The sequence below is a fragment of the Rana temporaria genome, chromosome 1, assembly GCF_905171775.1.
Source record: "Rana temporaria chromosome 1, aRanTem1.1, whole genome shotgun sequence".
In the NCBI taxonomy this organism is placed as follows: Eukaryota; Metazoa; Chordata; class Amphibia; order Anura; family Ranidae; genus Rana; species Rana temporaria.
Genome location: NC_053489.1, coordinates 352335164 through 352353128, shown reverse-complemented (window position 1 = coordinate 352353128; position 17965 = coordinate 352335164). Strand labels below are relative to the sequence as shown.

General features: G+C 42.2%; 1 protein-coding gene across 1 annotated transcript in view; it reads right to left on the bottom strand.

The window, feature by feature from the left end:
• Positions 1-738: 738 nt before the first annotated feature.
• CERS1 (ceramide synthase 1) overlaps positions 739-17965 on the bottom strand; it is a 90018-nt gene continuing 72791 nt past the window's right edge. Inside the window, exons 6-7 of the mRNA XM_040320933.1 lie at positions 4322-4467; positions 739-1084 (exon numbers count right to left, since the gene is read on the bottom strand). Coding sequence (XP_040176867.1) covers positions 1042-1084; positions 4322-4467 — 189 coding nt within the window. The 3' untranslated portion in view covers positions 739-1041. The remainder of the gene's footprint in view (positions 1085-4321; positions 4468-17965) is intronic.

Here is a 17965-nt window from a genome sequence, read left to right as displayed (position 1 = left end):
TAATAAATCCCCAACAGTGTCACCAGCAAAGCACCCCCACACCATCACACCTCCTCCTCCATGCTTCACGGTGGGAACCAGGCATGTAGAGTCCATCCGTTCACCTTTTCTGCGTTGCACAAAGACACGGGGGTTGGAACCAAAGATCTCAAGTTTGGACTCATCAGACCAAAGCACAGATTTCCACTGGTCTAATGTCCATTCCTTGTGTTCTTTAGCCCAAAACAAGTCTCTTCTGCTTGTTGCCTTTCTTTAGCAGTGGTTTCCTAGCAGATATTCTACCATGAAGGCCTGATTCACACAGTCTCCTCTTAACAGTTCTAGAGATGTGTCTGCTGCAAAAGGTGGCTACTTTGAAGAACCTAGAATATGAAATATATTTTCAGTTGTTTCACACTTTTTTGTTATGTAGAATTCCACATGTGTTAATTCATAGTTTTGATGCCTTCAGTGTGAATATACAATTTTCATAGTCATGAAAATAAAGAAAACTCTTTGATTGAGAAGGTGTGTCCAAACTTTTGGTCTGTACTGTATATATCTATATATCTATATCTATATATATATATATATATATATATATATATATATATATATATATATATATATATATATATATATAAACTCCTATATAGATGGATACACATTTTTGTGAAATTTCAGCTGAATCATCAAAATATATGGTTAACCATGCAGTAATTAAATCCCAGCAATGCATTGAGAAAAAAACAAACACTATTATTTTTAGTTTTTTATATTTAAGAAATACTGTAACATTTCATTAAATTCGGCAGCAAATGCATCTTAAAAAATAAATAAAAGATAATAATAAAGATAAAGGTAATAATGGTCAATAACAAGTTAATACTCTAGTTTCAAGATTAGGAGAATTATGTAGCAGATCTGACAATACAGTAGCTGAATTAAATTAAATATCAGTTCTTTGTAACACCTTGTTGACAGTAAACATGAAAGCGTCTTTTCACTGGATGGAGATAAGGGCGCGGGACCTCTTCTTCAGAGAAGACCGATCTGCGGTTGCTATACTCTCTTTTTCTTTACAAAACCATTTACCATGGGCTGCCTGTGTTAAAGAAATATAGCAATATATTACTGTACTATAATGACTTACATTGAAATGCATTACATATACCGTGTTTCCCCGAAAATAAGACCGGGTCTTATATTAATTCTGGCTACAAAAAACACACTAGGGCTTATTTTCAGGGGATGTCTTATTTATTTATGGTATGTACAAAAAAGTTTCCCCCCCTGTCAGCTCTGGAGTCAGCATTGTGAAATTCTGTAATCCCAAAAATAAACCTTTGTTTAAAGACCTTATAAAATGATGTAATCCGTTCTGTAAAAAGATGATATCATGTGCAGTGTAACATTATTTTGGAAAATACCTTAATTACAGTGCCGCTTGCCGCTCACGTGACCCGCTGGAGCTCTTCTTCCCTACTCCAAATACTGCAGAGGGAGGGGCCAAGATCCCCAATGACCTCAGCCCCACTCTGAGTACTGCAGTGGGTACGGGCTTAATAAAGTTTTATTGAAAAAAAAAACAGCTGACATCAGCCGGGAGGAGAGGAGAAGAGCTCCGGTGGGTCACGTGAGCGCCCAGCAGTGCTGTAAATAAGGTATTTTCCACAATAAAGTTACAAAAGGGAGACACACTGCACATTATATAATCTTTTTACAGAACGGATTACATGTTTTTACAAGGACTTTAACTAGGGCTTATTTTTGGGGTAGGGCTTATATTGCAGCCATCCCAGAAACTCACGCTAGGTCTTATTTTCGGGGTATGGCTTATTTTCAGAGAAACAGGGTATGAAAGGATTTAGTTGTGTTTACATTTTGCCAATTACAATAATTATGTAGTATAATGTACCCGAAGCTTGTCAAAGTTGTATAAAGTGAATTGCGTTCCCTATCTTCACTGCATACCTTTCTTACTATTCTGCTGGCCATGTAAAGTAATGCTTGCATAAGGTCACCCACATGTTTAAGCAACAGAGGTGATGGCTTACATCTTCTAGTAGATGACTTACAAGATTAAATTCCCAGAAAGCTTAACCCTGCTTTTTAAGGAAGGGGGACAGGGCATGCGTCCTAAATTAGCTGAAATTAGCTTTCAATCTATGAACCATAATGATTTTATTAGCTTTAGTTTTTATTGGAGGAAACCTTGAGTCATGATATTAACATAAGCCCCTGAAGAAGCCTGATTGCATGGAACATGTAAGTTGGAGTCACTGTGCTGTAGTGTCATAGTGGCAGAATGGCTAGATTCCTTGTTACTTTTTTTTAAGTATTTTAACTGGTGTTTTTAATGTGGTTTTATAGAATTTTGCACTGGTGGCCCTGACTGGAGATAGTTCATCATTTAGATCTTTACTAGGGGTATCTGCAGTCAGTGATATATGGTGGGTTTCATAGCTGATACTGGAAGATGTAAACATGTCATAATAAACTATGCCCCCCCAATCACTGCAGCTCATAGAAGTTTGCCCTACCATGAAAGGGCTATGTGGTTGTGTTATTGCTCCCCAGGGCAAAGTTTTCCCCTACTTGGCTTTTTTCTTCCTTTTAAAGCAGGCCATAAATCATATGATTTTCTTTCCTTCCACCACAGGTGAAAGGAAAGAAAATCGCTTGATTCCACCATCAACATGACTGTGCCTCCCACAGCGCTATTGTATTCTGCCAATGGGGTGCCTGGGAAGATTTTCCGGCTAGGCAGGATACAACGATTATTGCAAGTGGCTATAGCCACTGTCAGTAATCTTATGTAGAAAAATTAGACTGACTGGTTGTACCCAAGTAAATAGATGGATCAACTTGGACGCCATCAGCCTGCCCATACATGGATTGAAATTTGTTTGGCCTTGCTGAACCAGACACATTTTGATCTATGTATGGCAGGCTTAAATGTTGTTTAACTTCTTGTGTAGAAAAGGAGCCTTTTCTTTTGGCAAGTAAGGATCTTATTCAAGGAAAGTTCATTAACCCCTTGCCGTTCACGCACTGCAGATAAGGCGTGGGTGGCCGAGGCATCTTCGGTCATGATTGGGAGCCAATGGAATGGGCTACAGATCATGTGACTATTGTGACAGCCATTACAGTGGTTAGGTAATCGGGGCGCCTGTCTGGCTGCCAAGGTATGAAGACCCATTTACAGGGATGTCAGGGCTGGTCGGGAGGAAGTTAACACATGCCTTTTTGGATGTTTGACGCACTATTACACACGAGCTGGGGTTTTTAAAGAAAAATATAACTCTATACCTATAGAATCCTCTCTTATTATAGGTTGTACTCTTTACTGATGATTAACAATCTGTTTACTATTTTATTTATTAATTTCTGTTATTTATTTTTTCCTTATACAAAGATACATAAGACACATCACAAACAACAAGAAGAAAATTACAAGTTTCAAAAACATCTGACAAAACATATCCATAGAAAAAAAAACAACAACAAACAAAGGGCTGCAATTTACAGTATTCAAAGAAAATAAAGAGGGGAATAACCACCAATCCATCCAAATGATCTCTGGTAGTTATTGTCTTTTATTGTTATTGTCTCAGTACAAGCCTTATATAGAAGTTTGGGCATAGATATACCTTACTCAAAATAACATAGGAAGTAGCTATATGAAAATATTACCATATATTACCATATATTACCATAGTAAACTATCTCGGATACCTTCCAGTAGGGTCGTCTGAGGCACTTTTAGCCATGCAAACCATATTTTTTCTAATTTATTAGGGCATCCTCTTTTTTTATACGTCAATTTTTCCCCAAAGATAGAGACATTATCCTCCTTAATCCAATCATCAACTATTGGAAGGGCAAGTGAAAGCCACTTCCTTGCGATTACGGTAACTTCCTTGCCAAAACAGGAGCATTTAACTCCAAAAAACTCAGCTCCCCCAAAACACAACTGAGCGAGACACAGGGAATTTAAATATTGTATATAATGCTTATCATATCCACTATTTCTTGTCAATATCAAAACAGTTTGGAACACCACCACATTTTATGTAAGCACAATCTGTTTACAGGAGCTGCATAGACTTAAAATCAGCATTGTCTGAGAGTGGCCACTGCAGTATGGAATTATAATAAATTTGGTGACTAATAATCATCTGGAACTAGGCCCTGGAACTGACCTGTCAAAGTTTTAATATATATAATTGCATGAGTAAGTTTCAAATTATTTCTCTATTAGCTTTTAAAGTTGTATCTACAACATGGTCATTTCTGAATTGCCCATTGATTCAGTATTACACACAGCCATTGGACTTACTTGTTGTCCGAAGTGTTCTTGAATGAAAATGTTTTAGAATCATTCAAAACTTTTTCTTTCTGGTTTTCAGAGATCTCATACTCTCGGACATCATTCACTTCTTTAATTTGACCTGTTAACACTTTCACGACAAACATCACTATGTACTGAGGAGGTAAATAGAGACACACATTAACTGGGAAAGAAAATACTAAAATACAAATTTTTGTTAGTTCTTTTTTAACTTGTGTATAATTGTGACATGCTGAAACATGCATTAAACAATATAAAAAATTACATGTACTGTATGATGCTGTTTTTTTAGTCCCCCCTCCAGGACAGTATTATTCACTGTTGATCATGTAAAGCATTGTCAGGTAAGTGACAAACAACTTGAATCTAACTTTAGCTATTTAAGTTTTTAAAGCAACATATTTATTTTCATTTTATAAACAGGATTTATTGATTAAAAGTGAATCTTAGTATACTGTATATTAAAAAGTTTAACTTTTTTTTTTTTTAAATACTATGGGGCAGATCCACGTACATCGGCGCATATATAGGCTGGCGTAGCGCATCTCATTTACGTTACGCCGGCTCAACTTAGAGAGGCAAGTACCGAATCCTCAGAGTATTTGCGCCCGACGATGCGCCGGCGCAACGTAAATTCCTAGGCGTAAGCCGGCGTAATAGAAAGTAGGAAGGAAGTGGGCGTGTTCCATTGAAATGAGCCGTGGCCCCATGCAAATATAGGGCCGAATGGACGGCGCATGCGCAATGACAATGACTATGTTCAGCGCCTCTCTGCGCATGCTCAGAACTCGGCCTGGCGTAATCAGTGAGATACGAACTAGGCCCGGCGTAATTAGTGAGATATGCCCAGGGCATAAATACGCCCAGACATGCGCCCGTCCAGTGCAAAAGTACATCCGTTTGTTTCCCCCCCTGAAGCAAGGTACTTTTGTTCTGTTCTTTGTAGCTGTTTGTTTGTTTTTGAGCCATGTCTGCTCCAGCAGCTCGGAAGAAGAGAAAGCTTAACTTTACCCCACAGGAATGGGCGATAATTATCAGGGCCATGGCCCAGTATGATAGGTATCTCCATGGGGCAGAGAGTGCCAATACCACCCAGGCCAGGAGGAAGGAGATCCTGGCACAGATTGCTGATGATGTTAATGCTTTGGGGAGTGAGGCCAGGAGCCCCAATGACATTTTAAAAAAGATCAACGATCTGCGTCGCCTGGTCCGAGGTAAGCTGGCCAGGATGAGCACTCATGCCAGGGGCACTGGAGGGGGACCAGCAACTACCGAGACGCTCACTGCTGAGGAGCAGGTGGTTGCCCAGTGCCTCCACAGGCATCAAGTGGAGGGAGTTCCTGGCTTTGACTCAGTTGAGGATGCCTTGAGGACAGGTAAGTGTGTTTTATCTCCTATCTGGTGTGTAGCATGTGTGGGGGTGGAAGGGAACATGTGACAAGTGTGTGGATCCTCCAACATGTGAATGTTTTGTGTCATCCACAGATGTACAGGAGGGTGCTGGGCCATCTAACCAGTCCACACCATCCCCCGGACATCAGGCTGAGTCAGACCACCTGGCAAGCCAGGAGTCCTCTGTGGAAGGGAGTGGCCACACCTCTCCTCAGGAGGTGGTTGAGGAGGAGGAGGTGATGAGTGGGAATGAGGTGAGGCTCCATTTGGAGGATTCTCCCCCCGTGGCTGGCACCAGTCAGCCCTCCATCAGGGGTAGCCCCTCCCGCTCCTCCCCCAACAGGGCTTCCCCCCCAAGGGTCTCCCCTTCTCCCAGGCCCCAAGCCACTTCAGGACCCAGGAAGGTGGCTAGGAAGACAAGGGGGGTGTCAGATGTTATCCCTGACCACCTCAGGAGGGACCAGGCCCGCCAGACCCGCCATCTGGGTGAGGTTGCCCAGAGTATGGACCACATGGCCCAAAACATGGCCTCCGTGAAGGAAGCTGTGGAGGAGTTGGGCTGCAATTCCTCAGCTGTGGTCACCTGCCTGGCTGATCTGCAGGCCACCACAGCAGGCCTGGGTGAGGAGTTCCACGCCCTGACAGAGGCTGTCAGGGACAACACGGTAGCCATCCAGGCAGGGGTGCGGCTGCATGCGGACACCAATGTGGTCCTCACCCGCATCGCCCTGGCGTTGGAGGGCAGGCCGCCAGGCGTGGAGAGACCAGGGGATTCTCCTCCTCCTGATTTCCCCCCCCCCATGAGTCTCCCATGGGGAGCCGGGGCTGTGGCCGCCGCAGGCGTGGGGCACGGCAGCGCCGTTAATTTTTTTTGTTTCTTTTTGTCATATACTCAGGTTATGAGTTTTTAATTTTTTTTTTGTAGCCAAAGCACACGGTTAGTAGTGCAGGCTACAGTGTGACTGGTGTTTGAATGTGGGGGTGACATTCCTGCCGGAAAAGGGGTGTCACCCTTGGTTGTCGGGGAGAAGTGATCCCCAGGACCAGGGAGAAGTGATCCCCAGGTCCGTGTGAACGATGTATGAATGTACAGCAACATAATTGGAGCCTTGCCGTGGCGTTGCTGCTCCCAAGTCCTGATTGGAGGACTTGGGCTAATCCAATGTGATGTGGATGTGGGGTGTGTGCTAGGGACCACAGTGGTGTGCATGCGTGCATTCTCCTTGTGCCATGATGAATGTGTGTGTTTAACGTGCAAAGATGCCTACTGTGAGGCGTCTCCTGACTGCTCTTCCCTCAGCAGACGAGGTAGCCTCGGTTAGGGGGGATTGTCTGGTTCGGGGGTCAGGTCATCACGTAGGTCAATCTCCAGGCCCTTTCTCACGGCGTAGTTGTGTAGCATGCAACATGCACCAATGATCTGGCACATAAAGTTTGGGGAATACAACAGGGTACCCCCAGACTTATCCAGGCATCGGAAACGGGACTTCAGGAGGCCAAAGGTGCGTTCCACCACTGCACGGGTACGTGTGTGTGCATCATTGTATCTTTGCTCTCCTGGGGTTTCAGGATTCCGGAATGGAGTCATGAGATGGGGCCCAAGTGCATATGCAGAGTCACCTGGAAGGGAAGAGACAGGAGGATGTTAGTCGTGCATGTGCCCCTCGTGATGTCTGCATCAGGGGGTCGGACAGTCATGCCTGACACCCATGTCACTCACCAACCAGCCAGCTGTCCCAATACACGTTCTGTTCGAATTCTGTTGGGATGGGGCTTTGACGGTATATGTAGCTGTCGTGGCTAGACCCGGGGTGTTTGGCACGGACGTGCCATATGAGGCATTGGGCATCGGCTATCACCTGTACGTTGATGGAGTGCCAGTGCTTCCGATTGCGGTATATGTGCTCTGTGTCATGGGGGGGCCGTAGTGCCACATGTGTGCAATCAATGGCCCCCACGGTGAGTGGGAATCCTGCATTTCTGTAGAAATCCCGCATTGCCTTCACCCGCAGATGCTCCTGGGTGGGTCTGACAATGTGGTGGCCCATGCGTCTGAGGATTGCGGGGACAACTTGGTGCACACATCTGCTAATGGAGGATTGTGCCATCCCAGCCACAACTCCACTTGTACACTGAAAAGATCCACTGGCAAGGAAATGGAGTGTTGCCAGTACCTTGACCAGTGGCTGCACTGCATGTGAGCGGTGTGTCTGGCTGGTGATGTCATCCTGCAGGGTTGTGGCTAATTCCAGGATGGCAGTAGGGCTGAATCTGAAGATGCGATACACCTCCGATTCCCCCATGCCAAAGACGTTTATGCGCGGTCGGTATATCCTCTCCCGTGCCCTCCTCCTTCTATGCGCATGTAAAGCCAGTAGTATAGCTATGACCATGGATGCCCCTGGCATGTTGGCATACAGATTGTTGTCCTGCAAGTGTGGATGCTCAGCTCTACCCTAACGGTGCTGTGGAAGCTGCTCTCCAGCTGACCTGCACACGTCTGGTGCAAAGTTACAGCTGCTTTTATGAGGGGTAACTTTAGGCCGGACGTATAACTTATGCGCGGCGCGCGTAGCCTGCGCTGGACAAATGTACTTTCGTGGGTCGCCGTATCTCCCTCATTTGCATATTTGAATAGCAAATCAATGGTGCGTCCAGCGTATATATGCGCCCACGATGCGCCGGTGCAGAAAAGTTACGTCAGTCGGAAAAAGACGATTTTCATGTGTATCTCGTTTTGTGGATACGGCGCATAGTTACACTGGCGTATATATACACTTACGCCGCGCATCTCGAGATACGCCGGCGTAAGTGCTTTGTGGATCTGCCCCTATGTCTGGATTTGGGCTTTAAACCATAGGAATAAAAGCTGACTGGTTAAAGCTGCCCTGTTTGTGTTATAAGGTTTGACCCAACCCTCTAACTGCCATTTATAGTGAACAGCTTGACCTGTTAAAGAAAGTGGTATAATAATGGATATATTTGCAGGAGCAACAGGTAATAGAACAATGAAGAAAAACAAAAGCTTTTGTGTTAATGCTAGTAACAGACTGTTATCGTCCATTTTTGTATTCATCCATAATTCTACTATATATTTATATAATATTGGCAACATACCTTAAAGGGGTTGTAAAGGAAAACATTTTTTTCCCTAAATAGCTTCCTTTACCTTAGTGCAGTCCTCCTTCACTTACCTCATCCTTTGATTTTGCTTTTAAATGTCCTTATTTCTTCTGAGAAATGCTCACTTCCTGTTCTTCTGTCTGTAACTCACCACCGTAATGCAAGGCTTTCTTCCTGGTGTGGAGAAAGCCTCTTGAGGGGGGAGGGGGCGAGCAGGAGTGTCAGGATGCCCACTAACACACAGCTCCTTTCTCTTATCTGCAAAGTAGAGAGTGTCCTGACTTACCTGCTCACCCCCTCAAGAGGCTTTCTCCACACCAGGGAGAAAGCCTTGCATTACTGTGTGGAGTTACAGACAGAAGAACAGGAAGTGAGGATTTCTCCGAAGAAATAAGGACATTTAAAAGCAAAATGGAAGGATGAGGTAAGTGAAGGAGGACTGCACTAAGGTAAGGGAAGCTATTTAGGATTTTTTTTTTCCTTTACAACCCCTTTAAGGCTATAGACATTAGATACATGATTTCCTATACTTGGGATTTGGACAGCATGATGTGATATCTATGGGATACCTTTGATTAAAACAGTTGACATATTCTCTTTAAGATATCCAAATACTGCCCCATGCACTCCATATTGTAACAGGCCTGGTCTGATACACATTCTTTCTCTGTCTGACCACTGAACTCTATGTGATGACACGTGTGATAAGGGGTATTGCCACGAATCATAGCAGCAAAGTGTGCCGAAGCTGCAGTGGGAGAGTAGGAAAGCATTTTCTAGAAAAAAAATAATAATAACATATTGTGGTACTATAGGCTATAAAGCAAAAAAAACTATACAATACTTCAATTGTCTTTAAACTAGGGCTGCAACTAACGATTATTTCATAATCGTAATCATAATCGATTAGTTGTCGATTAATCGATTCGTTGTTTCGGCCCTACTTTAAACTAGCTAGGTTGTGACATGTGGCAGGGTTGAGTTTATTGTTAAAGTGTATAGTGTATACTGTATAGCCAAACCTTTTAGGCCCCGTACACACGACCGAGTTTCTCGGCAGAATTCAGCCAGAAACTCGATCGGAGCTGAATTCTGCCGAGAAACCCGGCCGTGTGTACACTTTCGGCCGAGGAAGCCGACGAGTTCCTCGTCGAGCCAAATAGAGAACATGTTCTCTATTTCCTCGTTGTTGAATGAGGAAAGTTGGCTCGCCGAGATCCTCGGCGGCTTCACACAGAACTCGACGAGCAAAACGATGAGTTTTGCCCGTCGAGTTCCTCGGACGTGTGTACGGGGCCTTATTTGTATTCATTTTGAATAAACCCCTGTGAGGTGTTTATTTTATTTTATTACAGAAATCTAATTATGCAGCACTTTACATGCAATTCCTGTTTGTGTCCCCACTGTGCAGATCACAATTTCTATTCATCTATTGGAAGGTGGTTGTACAGAAGTAAATCTACCGATAGACTTCTGTAAAACCACCCTATGGGATTTTTGCTGCTTGATCAGTGCCACAAGCTATAGCCGGACGCACTGATTAGTGTATTCTGATGGTGGCGAAGTTTCACCTGGTGTCAGAATACAAAGGAATGTGTGAATGGGAGAATCAGTCTTTTTTTTTATTTTTTAAACCTGCTGGTTGAACGAAAAAATAAATTATCATCTAGATGCCTTAGACAGAAAGTGAGGGGAAATCGAACATTTTACAGCAGTCACAAAACAAAAGGTGATAGGAAATCTTCCAACCTATTTTGGTGGCAACTATCTAAGAAGGGAATTGCCCTCACTTTAAAGAGATTTCCTCCCGCTATGTCTTTAGACATGGTGCCACCATTGTATCAGAAGTAGCAGGAAGTGTGAGAGCAGTGATGACCAGTAACAATACACTACAGGACTACTGCAACTCCCACAATATCGATTCATCTTTCTCCTCTTGAAGATTTGCCATAGTTGAGCACAATTCTCTCTAAAATTAATTACACTTTTTTCTGTCCAATCAAAAGATATAGCAGTAGATTGGAATAAGATCAAGGCACATGTGGCTGTGTCAATGGGATAGATTAAGATACTGAATGCCTGACACTGCAAATTAGGTAACTGCAAAATTGTTGATGTCAGCCAGGCATATGTCACTAAAAGTATTCAACAAATGTATTCATCAGTTTTTATCCAAAAAATCAAAGCAAGCGTATATTGATTGGTTTGTGCAAAAGCTATAGGATAGGTTTATGGACTTTTATTTTATTGTTTTTACGCGTAATGGCGGCGATCTGTGATTTTTTTTGCAGGACTGCTACATTGTGGCGAAAAAATCTGACCCCTAGTGACACTTTTTGGGGAACAGTGACAATATTACAGTGATCAGTGCTAAAAAAAATGTACTGATCAATGTATACATGACACTAGCAGGGAAGGAGTTAACACTAGGGGGGCAATCAAGGGGTTAACTGTGTTCTCTGGGTGTGTTTTAACTGTGTGGGGGTAGGGCTTACTGGGATCGTTGTTTCTGATCACTAGGAACAGCAGATCTCAATATTGTCCCGTCAGAACGGGGATCCGCCTTGTTTATATAAGCAGATCCCCGTTCTGCCTATCTGTACTGCAATCGCAGGTGGCCGGCGGATATCGACTCCTGCGGTGCGCCCACTGTATCTCATGCACAGACCGACATACAGGTAGGTTGGTTCACACAGCTGTACTGCCCTGCCACAGTATATGTGCAGTTGGCGGTCTGAAAGTGGTTAATAAGAACCTGGGCATGCTTGTCTCGTTATAAATCAACACCAGATTACATAAATACAATGGGGGTTGATTTACTAAAACCAGAGAGTGGCTAATATGCACAGATGCACCAGATTTTGCAATCAGCTTCTACCTTCAGCTTGTTCAATTAAGCTTTCACAAAACCTGGAAACTGATTGGTTTGTATGGTAACTGCGAGTATAACCTTTGTTTTAATACATTTAATAAAACCCTTTTATACGGTATCACACTAGGTCGGTGCGCCCTGCAAGACCGTTGAATATACCCTGTAATTGGACCGTGTTACCCTATAGCAGGAGATACCAGAGCGCAGGAGAATTTTTCTGTTTTCTAACTGCTCCACACTCCAGATCCTTTTCATTTTGATGTGATTTGACCCCGACAGCACTGACAGGCTCCCCACCCCCAAAGCCCCCTTTCCCCACTCCCATTTTTTCTCCTGCTTTCTTTGCCTTTTTTCCTTCTTTACAAGTCACATACCCCTGGCACTACCATGTTTCCCCTGAAAATAAGCCCAGATCTTATATTAATTTTGGCAACCAAAAACACAGTAGGGCTTATTTTCAGGGTAGGTCTTACCATGTAATGTGCTGTCTTCCCTCCCCCTCTCTCTCTCTCTGCAGTAGTATATATTGTACAATGTGTATGTTTTTGTAATATGCGTGTGCCAAATACCTTCGTTATAGTGCTGCACGGCGCTTCCGTGACCCACTGGCTTCCCTGCTCTGAGCACTGCAGAGTGAGGGGGAGCTGAGATCCCCCACTGAAAGCTGGGAGAAGAGGAGGAGAGCAGCAGGAGGTCCCCTGAGTGCCGAGCGCTGCTGTACCAAAGGTATTTGGGAAAAGTATATTACAGAAAAACACAAATTGTACAATATATACTACTGTAATAGAGTGGATTAGAGGATTTTACAAGCATTTTAAACTAGGGCTTATTTTTGGGGTAGGGCTTATATTGCAGCCCTCCTGGAAAATAATGCTATGTCTTATTTTCGGGGTAGATCTTATTTTCGGGGAAACACAGTATATGTGTCCAATTGCCTTCTGTAGAAGACTTTATGAAAACCTTATTTTATTGGTGTCTATAGCTTGAACCCATGCTTCTCACCACCAGTTATACTTTCCCCTCAATTTCCCCCATGCCTTTCTTTTGGACTTGCTACTGAGATATTAATGTATTGTAATATAGGGGGCATCAAATTTAGTGGTAGAAGAGTCAGGCCTATGTCTTAGAGCTTATTGTTCCAATTTTATATAAAAAAAAAAATAACGTTCATTACATAAGGATTCAAACACAGAGGATTCAGTTTTATACAGCATTTAAAACAAAAACAGGAAAAGGCCAAAATAATACCATGCCTCCTGGCTCCTTTTCTTTACAGCAGCACCGCTCGGTGCTCAGACCTTTTGCCTTGGTCCTCCAGACAACAGCACACCTGTGCTCACGTACAACAGTTGCAGCTTTCTCAGCTCTCTATGTTGCAGCTCCCTGTTTCATAAGCCCACAAACTGGGACCCCATATGAAATCTACCTGGCTTTTGGGAGGAGCACACCTATCTCACCAATGGAGCAAAGGCTCTTCCCTCCTAAAGCTCTTTAAAGTCTCTGAACTCTGGAATCCAATTTTGGAATTACAAAACCTGGAGAAAGTTGGAAAAACCCACCATTTTCTGCTCAGCACAAACATTTTGGTGCACTTTCCATCTCCATTTACACAGTGACAGGACTGTCAGTGGCAGGCTAGCACTGTCACAGGATGTTTCATCTGAATGGAGACTTTTCGTCTATGTCTCTGAATTTACCTAGGTAAAGTGTTCTCCGGTTTTCATGTAATATTTGAAAATGGTCTATTCATGAATTTTTTTTTTACACAACTTTCACCCAAGATTCAAAAAAATAAAAAAATGTGTGACTATAGGGTGAAAACAGAGTGAAAATATTTAATTTGACCCCCAAAAAGGTTGGTTTATAAAAGTTAGCTTGTATAATAGCAATAACTATACCATTTCTTGAGAAAGTGCTTTCTGTCTGCATATAAATTTCCTACTTTGCTTTCCTTTCCCGGAGATAGATTTGGGAAGACTGGGACCGTAGGAAAGGTATAAGCTTTTGGGCCCCCATCTCTTTAATTAACAATTACATAGACTGTGGTGGCACAGAGAATCTGCCATATTTGCATTGTCTGTTAGACTGTATTGGATAGGCAGGTGCAGAGCTTTGACCAACTGCATTACCACAGTTGCCTTGTGGATGGTCTGGCTTTGTCCCTTCCTTTATGACAAAAGTGCTATTTTTTAATTAGAAGGAATTCCGGTTTATGCACGGCATACACTAGTGCCAGCTGTTAGTTTACAGTACAAGTGAGAATTGAGTTCTTTCATGGGCTTAACTAAATAGGTTTAATTTAAGGCAAATAGGCTGTTCACTTTGCAAGAGAATTCTATTTTAGCTAAGGTGAAGCTCTGCTGACTTTCATCATCCAATCATGTGCAAGGAAAAATTTATTTTTCTAAAATTTTCCTTGCATGCGATTGGTATTCTTTGCAAAGTGAATGTTTACTACCTTCAGTAAGCAAAGGAGAGAGGAAAAAAACACTTCGCAAAAATGAACAGCTAATTTGCCTTTAGTAAATCAACCGCACTGTCCATAACTACACAGATCTCTCTGCAGCATCTCAAAAATGCCACAAATACAATTGGGCTAATTTCCTGTACAAAGTGACCAGAAACCTGTCAATAATAAAATATAACAAATACCAGGAAGTGGAGCAAGATGGCGCTCCTGATGATGCTGTGACGAAACGCATAGGTAAAAGCTTACAGCGTCATAGCATCACTTCCTGGTTTTAATGCTCGTTATCAATTTTACCTATGTAAGTACATTACTATTTATCTTTTAATATAGTTGCTCAACGGAATTATGATATGGAGCTTTTTACTATCTCTGCATATATTTGAGAATGCTGGGGCAGTAGAAGTAAGGAGAAAGGAAAAACCTGTCATTCGCTGGGTCTGGAATTCATATACAGCAAAGTGGTGTTGTGAATGCTGATGACCCCCTGGTGGGGAGAGATTTCTGGTGAGTGCAGCAAAAGAGGGAGCACGTGTGAAGACAATGGCACACCGCATGGTTTTCTGTGATTCTTTTGCAGCACCATATTAAGAACTTATATTTTCAGCACATGTCACTTTGCTGAACCACTAATGGACTCATAAATTATAGCACTTGTCACTTTAATGTTTTTTAGCAATGGCTTATGAATTTATTATCTATCTATCCATTAGGATTTGGCACATTTGTTTACTGAATTATGAATTAAACCACTTGGAACATAACATCATACCTTGGGGCCTATGTATTCAGATTTTCCCTAACCTCAAAAAAGTTGATGACAGTTTAAAGCTTCTGTGGGAATCAAACTTACAGACATGTTCTTCTCGAATGATCTCCATTCTCTGCTCTCAGTACGAGCATGAGATCTCCTTACTTGATGAGCAAATATAGAAATGGGTTGTCGAGCAAATATAGAAATGGGTTGTCGAGCATACTTCGATAGCCTCATCTCCTGTTTTTGCTCAAAAAGAGAAGGACGCAAAAGAAATGATAGAAAAATATACTGCCGATATTATAAAAGGCAAAGAAACGAAATTCCTGCGGGGACCAATTAGCACATAAAGGAGGCAATGCGTATAAGTGGAACTCAAATTCACAACCTAGACATTTCCCTAAGGAAACAAACTATGCACCACCTAATAGAGATAACATTCTTCCTAATATATCTTGTGCTTCCTCAAACCCCTCTAGCCAATCCACTTAGTATAGTGACCTGTCTGAAGACAGACTACCTAAAAAACCCCAGTATTTATTTAATTTTTTCATCAGGCGGTCGGCTTTCCTATAAAAGTGGTTTCAGCAGTGGATTCACTGAAAGATAATTTTTATAGTCAGCGGGAGAGGTGCCTCATGCCGCTTCCTGGCCGTCTCTGAGCTTACCAGAGCCATCGGTAAGCCCCGAGCCAATCCGATTCCTCAGATGCCTGGGCAAGAAGCTGAGTGAGGGCAAGATAGCCCCCACTTGGCTCTATGCCCTTGGAGGATGTCACTTCCCTCTCTTGGGCTTAAAGGGATTTTTTTTTCTTCTTAAAGTCAAATTAAAATTTAGTTTTTTGCTTTTAAAGGTAAATGAGAGATCTGGGGTCTTTTTGACCCCAGACCTCTCAATAAAGAGGACCTGTCATGCTTATTTATATTACAAGTGATATTTACAATAGGAATAAAAAATGAAAGGGACAGTGTAAAAAAAGTTAAATATATATATATATATATATATATATATATATATATATATATATATATATATATATATATATATATATATATATTTTTTTTTTAAAGCACAGCAGAAGCAAATGCGTACGCAAGTCACACCTTTTTTTCGCCATTGCACATTATACAAAAAACTGGGCTACCTTTACTGTTTTTATTTTATTTAAGTGCACTTTTCCCCCAAAAAATTGCATTCGAAAGACCGCTGCGCAAATACAGGGTGAAATAAAATATTGCAACGACCGCCATTTTATTCTCTAGGATCTCTGCTAAATATATATATATATAGTGGGGATCGAAAGTTTGGGCACCCCAGGTAAAAAATTGTATTAATGTGCATAACGAAGCCAAGGAAAGATGGAAAAATCTCCAAAAGGCATCAAATTACAGACTAGACATTCTTATAATATGTCAAAAAAGTTAGATTTTATTTCCATCATTTACACTTTCAAAGTTATAGAAAACAAAAAAATGGCATCTGCAAAAGTTTGGGCACCCTGCAGAAAATATCTTGTACTGCCCCCTTTGGCAAGTATCACAGCTTGTAAACGCTTTTTGTAGCCAGCCAAGAGTCCTTCAATTCTTGTTTGAGGTATCTTTGCCCATTCTTCCTTACAAAAGTCTTCCAGTTCTTTGAGATTTCTGGGCTGTCTGTCATGCACTGCTCTTTTAAGGTCTATCCATAGATTTTCAATTATGTTGAGGTCAGGAGATTGTGAAGGCCATGGCAAAACCTTCAGTTTGCGCCTCTTGATGTAATCCCCCGTGGATTTTGAGGTGTGTTTAGGATCATTATCCATTTGTAGAAGCCATCCTCTCTTTAACTTCAGCTTTTTCACAGATGGCATCAAGTTACCATCCAAAATTTGCTGAAATTTTATTGAATCCATTTTTCCTTCTACTCGTGAAATGTTCCCTGTGCCACTGGCTGCAATACAACCCCAAAGCATGATTGATCCACCCCCATGCTATTCTTAACAGTTGGACAGAGGTTCTTTTCATTAAATTCTGTGCCCTTTCTTCTCCAAACGTTCCTTTGCTCATTCCGGCCAAAAAGTTCTATTTTAACCTCATCGGTCCACAGAACTTGTTTTCAAAATGCATCAGGCTTGTCTATATGTTCATTTGCAAAGTTCAAACACTGATTTTTGTGGTGAGGACGTAGAAGAGGTTTTCTTCTGATGACACTATATTTGTACAAGTATCTCTTTATAGTGGAATAGTGTACCACAACTCCAGTGTCTGCCAGATCTTTCTGGAGGGATCGTGCAGTCAAACGTGGGTTTTGAATTGCTTTTCTCACAATCCTGCGAGCTGTTCTGTCTGATATTTTTCTTGGTCTTCCAGATCTTGCTTTAACTTCCACTGTTCCTGATGACTGCCAATTCTTAAAGCGGGAGTTCACCCATAAAAAATTTTTTACCCTTAGATTGGTGCTCATTTTGTCTAGGGGAATCAGCTAGTTGTTTTAAAATCGAAGCTGTACTTACCGTTTTAGAGAGCGATCTTCTCCGCCACTTCCGGGTATGGTCTTCGGGACTGGGCGTTCCTACTTTGATTGACAGTCTTCCGACAGGCTTCCGACGGTCGCATCCATCGCGTCACGAGTAGCCGAAAGTTGGTGCGGTTCTATACTGCGCCTGCGCACCGACGTTCGGCTACTTTCGGAAAATCGTGACGCAATGGATGCGACCGTCGGAAGCCTGTCAGAAGACTGTCAATCAAAATAGGAACGCCCAGTCCCGCAGCCCATACCCGGAAACGGCGGAGAAGATGCATCTCTAAAACGGTAAGTACAGCTTCGATTTAAAAAAAACTAGCCGATTCCCCTAGACAAAATGAGCAGGAATCTAATGTTAAAAAATGTTATTTCCGGGTGAACCTCCACTTTAATTACATTCCGAACAGAGGATATTGACATCTGAAAACGCTTTGCTATCTTCTTAAAGCCTTCTCCAGCTTTGTGAGCGTCAACTATTTTCAGTTTCAGTTTTCTAGACAACTGCTTAGAAGAACCCATGGT